This window comes from Nerophis lumbriciformis, linkage group LG06 (genome assembly GCF_033978685.3).
Source record: "Nerophis lumbriciformis linkage group LG06, RoL_Nlum_v2.1, whole genome shotgun sequence".
In the NCBI taxonomy this organism is placed as follows: Eukaryota; Metazoa; Chordata; class Actinopteri; order Syngnathiformes; family Syngnathidae; genus Nerophis; species Nerophis lumbriciformis.
The window spans coordinates 14,566,497-14,572,223 of NC_084553.2; the positions used below are offsets into that span (position 1 = coordinate 14,566,497).

Genomic DNA, 5,727 nt, shown 5'->3' on the forward strand with positions numbered 1-5,727 from the left:
ATTGAAGGACAAACTTGCAATAAGAAACATATGTTTAATGGACCCTAATATGTTTTTGTTAAGATAAAGCCATTTTGTGGCCCCTTTATTTAGAAAAGTACCAAAAGTACCCAAAAGTATCGGAATAATTTTGGTACCAGTACTGGTACCAAAATATTGTTCTCGGGACAACACTACAACAGAATCATTTCACTTCTTCATTTGCTGCTTACTTCTGACTCTTATTTTGAAAAGATGCTGACCCCTGCTACTCTATGTACGGTATGTCCACTGTCAGTAATATGCTGGGAAAGACACATGTGGCGCATGTGATCGTCCTTGAACGCCGCAGACATATACATGACGTGTCAGTAAGTTTTGGACTTTTTCGTAGTGCAAACTTAACGCCTCTTAAATATTGGGCTTTTTCCGTGAAGGTCAAAGGTCGGGTGATAAAACCGCTGGCATGACACTATAGGAGGACTTTGGTAAGACTAAAGAACATGCGAGTGGTCGTCATCATCAGCTGCAAACTTCCCACAACCTGTCCAAATACCGTATTCTGGCTCCGCCTCCCCCGCCGACCGCGCCCAATCAGGGGCCGGCTTTGGTGTATAAAAGCTGCCGGCTGAGACGGAGAAAGCATGATCGAGCCATGGCCTTCCTGTGGATCCTCTCTTGCCTCGCCTTCGTCGGCGCCGCCTACGGTAAGCGATCGCCCTGAGGCAGCGCAGTTCTTGCGTGGGCCAGCAGGAGGTGAACATTTTGTCACATTGATGATGTCATCAGGTTGCGGCAGCCCCGCCGTCGCCCCCGTCATCACCGGATACTCTCGTATCGTCAACGGTGAGGAGGCGGTGCCTCACTCCTGGCCCTGGCAGGTGTCCCTGCAGGTACACACACACACACACACACACACACACACACACACACACACACACACACACACACACACACACACAAAAATTTGTTGGAATTTCACAAGAAAAACTTTGAATTTTGTCAGTATTATAATAACAGTCATCATTTTACTCAGCGGAAGTCAACATTTTCCGAGAAAAACTGCACATTTGTGCAATGTTATGATAAAAGTTGGAATTTTACTCAATATCAGTCGCAATTTTACAAGAAAAGCTTCAAATTTGGACAATTTTACGAAAATAGTCGTAACTTTACTCGACAAAAGTCACCATTTTTAAAAGAAAACTTTACAATTTTGGCAATGTTACGATAACAATCGGAATTTCACTTGGCAAAACGACGACAGACGTCATCATTTTACTAAAAGAAATGTCACTATTTTACAATAACAACAAACAAATTGGCGATATTGTGACAAAAGTCAAATGACAGGTGACAAATGTCACCAATTTTGCGTCAAAAAGTAATAATTTTACATAAAAATGTAATAATTTTCCGAGAAAATATTGCAATATTACAGAAACAGAAAGAATGTGAGAATTTTTTTCCCAATTTCATAAGAAAAAAGTCGACACATTGTGAGAAAAAGACTGCTTTTAGTTATTTAATTTTGTTTTGTTTGTAATTGGTTTTTAATCTTCATTACAGTATATCTCTATATACATATTTATTTAACTATTTTTTATTAATTTTGGCCAAAGGGGGCCCATTTCAATTCCTTACACACACTTGTTATTGAGTATGATGGCCAGAGGGGGCGCACTTCAAATTTTTGGACACACTTGTTATTTTATATTTTGACCAGAGGGGGAGCACTTTTAAAACCGACACACAGTCCATTTTTGGGACCACCCTAATTTTGATAGACTTCACCACCAGGGGTGCAAATGAGACATTCTCTGCAATGGTTTTCTGTATTGGGGCCATGATTTATGTCCTAACTTGTTCACACCTCCTCATATGGACGCTACTTTTCCTTGTTGATGTCTCAAGAAGGGTAGACATACAAGAACACACACGCGCACACACACACACACACACACACACACACACACACACACACACACACACACATACACATGTCTTGCCTACTTTGTGTGGACCCACGTTTGGTCAGTAGGTTGTGAGGGCCCCCCTTTCCACTATAGCTAGAAGGATGAAAAAAATATATTTAGCACTTACACACACACACACGAACACACACATGTTGTGATGTCACGGTTGTGTTGCAGGACTACACAGGCTTCCACTTCTGCGGCGGCTCCCTCATCAATGAGAACTGGGTGGTGACGGCCGCTCACTGCAACGTCAGGTGACATGCTACCTGTCACACGCTACTTGCTAAATGCTACATGCTACATCAGAGGTTTCATAGTTTAATGTAATGAATTGAAATAAGAGCTAAATTAGACTAGACAAGAACTACAATAACAGTGCAGACACAAGGAGGAACTCTGAATATCTCAACAGTGTCAAAACGTGATTTTTTTTAAGGCAGGGGTAACCATAATTGTTCCACTAAGGGCTCCAGACTGACAAATGAAAGGGTGCTGGGCCCATTTTGCTAGGTTTTACCTTCAAAACTATTACTATAGATGGATTTACTACAACGTAGATGCAATTTTAGCAGACATTTCCTGTGAATGCTGAAGATCCAAAGCCGAACTGAAGTGATAACAGTTAGCTAATAAAGCAAAAATGAGCTAATAGTAAAACGTTAACAATAGCATGCTTATAGTTAGCATTAGTAAAATACCAAATTATATGACACTTAGGGGTATACCTGCTAAATCATCTAAAAATAATGGCTAGCATGCTAATGTGAGCACGGTAAAATGTTAACGGTAGCATGCGTCAAGCACCAACATATATATATATATATATATATATATATATATATATATATATATATATATATATATATATATATATATATATATATATATATATATATATATATATATATATATATATATGTATATATATATATATATATATATATATATATACATATATATATATATATATATATTAGGGATGTCTGATAATGGCTTTTTGCCGATATCCGATATTCCGATATCGTCCAACTCTTTAATTACCGATACCGACATCAACCGATACCGATATCAACCGATGCTGATATCAACCGATATATACAGTCGTGGAATTAACACATTATTATGCCTAATTTGGACAACCAGGTATGGTGAAGATAAGGTCCTTTTTAAAAAATAAAATAAAATAAAATAAGATATAAATAAATTAAAAACATTTTCTTGAATAAAAAAGAAAGTAAAACAATATAAAAACAGTTACATAGAAACTAGTAATTAATGGTAATGAGAAAATTAACTGTTAAAGGTTAGTACTATTAGTGGACCAGCAGCACGCACAATCATGTGTGCTTACGGACTGTATCCCTTGCAGACTGTATTGATATATCCATCCATCCATTTTCTACCGCTTATTCCCTTTTGGGGTCACGGGGGGCGCTGGAGCCTATCTCAGCTACAATCGGGCGGAAGGCGGGGTACACCCTGGACAAGTCGCCACCTCATCGCAGGGCCAACACAGATAGACAGACAACATTCACACTCACATCCACACACTAGGGCCAATTTAGTGTTGCCAATCAACCTATCCCCAGGTGCATGTCTTTGGAGGTGGGAGGAAGCCGGAGTACCCGGAAGGAACCCACGCAGTCACGGGGAGAACATGCAAACTCCACACAGAAAGATCCCGAGCCCGGGATTGAACCCAAGACTACTCAGGACCTTCGTATTGTGAGGCAGATGATATTGATATATAATGTAGGAACCAGAATATTAATAATAGAAAGAAACAACCCTTTTGTGTGAATGAATCTTGTGTTTTTTATGTTGATTTAATTAAAAAAACACACACAAAAAAAAAAAAAAAAAAACCCGATACAGATTAATTAAAAAAACGATACCGATAATTTCCGATATAACATTTTAAAGCATTTATCGGCAGAAAATATCGGCAGGCTGATATTATCGGACATCTCTAATTAGAATTCTAACGATTGTAACAGGGTGTTAAGGAACTGCATACTGACCCGGGCCGCACCTTGGACACCCCTGACTTAAGGCCTAATTAGCTCAGGGTCACTATAGCTGCTGGTAGAAGTAGTTAACAAACGTGATTCTGAAGGAACCTAACCCAGACTGGGTTAGGTTGCTACATGCTACATGCTACATACGGCCTACTGTACGTACATTATTGGTCAAAACGCTATAAATGACAAAACATCGACCCGTCGTGCGTAGGACCTCCCACCGCGTGATTCTCGGCGAGCACGACCGCTCGTCCACGGCTGAGGACACCCAGGTCATGAGGGTCGGCAAGGTGTTCAAGCACCCCCGCTACAACGGCTTCACCATCAACAACGACATCCTGCTCATCAAGCTGGCGAGCCCCGCCCAGATGAACATGCGCGTGTCCCCCGTGTGCGTGGCCGACACCGGCGACAACTTCCCCGGCGGGATGAAGTGCGTGACCAGCGGCTGGGGTCTGACCCGTCACAACGGTGAGGGCGCCGACAGCAAGCGGGCGTGGCCTAGCGACACCCAGGGCGGTAACATGGATGTGTTGCGTTGCAGCTCCCGACACGCCCGCCCTCCTGCAGCAGGCCTCCCTGCCCCTGCTGACCAATGAGCAGTGCCGTCGTTACTGGGGCAGCAAGATCAGCAACCTGATGATCTGCGCCGGGGCCTCCGGAGCTTCATCCTGCATGGTGAGCGGGCCCCTCATCCGATGGCTCCTCTCTTGACACTCTCTTTGCTCATGATCTCGTTATTGTTTCCAGGGCGACTCTGGTGGTCCCCTGGTCTGCCAGAAGGACGGCGCCTGGACTCTGGTGGGTATCGTGTCCTGGGGCAGCGGAACTTGCACGCCAACCATGCCTGGCGTGTACGCCCGTGTCACCGAGCTCCGCGCCTGGATGGACCAGACCATCGCCTCCAACTGAGCAGTTTTTCCTTTCAAGTTCAATAAAAAAATTTAAATAAACTAATTGTGTCAATCAAATCGTTTTACTTCCATCTTGGCAGTCAGAATTTAGTACCAATATATACAGTCGCGATCAAAAGTTTACATCCACTTGTAAAGGGAAGTGAAGTGAAGTGAATTTTATTTATATAGCACTTTTCTCTAGTGACTCAAAGCGCTTTTACATACCGATATATCTAAGTTACATTTAAACCAATGTGGGTGACACTGGGAGCAGGTGGGTAAAGTGTTTGCCCAAGGACACAACGGTAGAGACTAGGATGGCGGAAGCGGGGATCGAACCTGGAACCCTCAAGTTGCTGGCACGGCCACTCCACCAACCGAGCCACACCGCTCCAATAATTGTCATTCTGCGCTTTATTCCTATCAATCCATCCATCCATCCATTTTCTACCGCTTGTCCCTATTGAGGTTGCGGGGGGTGCTGGAGCCTATCTCAGCTGCATTCGGGCGGAAGGCGGGGTACACCCTGGACAAGTCGCCACCTAATCACAGGGCCAACACAGATAGACCGACAACATTCACACTCACATTCACACACTAGGGCCAATTTAGTGTTTTAAAAACAAAACAAGTCGCCACCTGCGATGAGGTGGCGACTTGTCCAGGGTGTACCCCGCCTTCCGCCCGATTGTATCTGAGATAGGCTCCAGCGCCCCCGCGACCCCAAAGGGAATAAGCGGTAGGAAATGGATGGATGGATGGATGGATGGAAAAACAAAACAAAAAAAACACCCAAAAAAACCCGATACCGATTAATAAAAAAAACCATACCGATAATTTCCGATATTACAT

The 5,727-nt window shown here is 43.1% G+C and overlaps 1 protein-coding gene across 1 annotated transcript; it reads left to right on the forward strand.

Annotated features, from left to right (window-relative positions):
- The first annotated feature begins 619 nt into the window (after positions 1–619).
- On the forward strand, positions 620–4,932 carry LOC140678842 (chymotrypsin A-like). The gene is made up of 6 exons (XM_072913319.1): positions 620–686; positions 769–872; positions 2,133–2,212; positions 4,191–4,450; positions 4,524–4,657; positions 4,730–4,932. Exons 1-6 carry the CDS (start codon positions 635–637, stop codon positions 4,889–4,891), a joined length of 792 nt encoding a protein of 263 aa, XP_072769420.1. The 5' UTR covers positions 620–634; the 3' UTR covers positions 4,892–4,932.
- Positions 4,933–5,727: the final 795 nt, after the last annotated feature.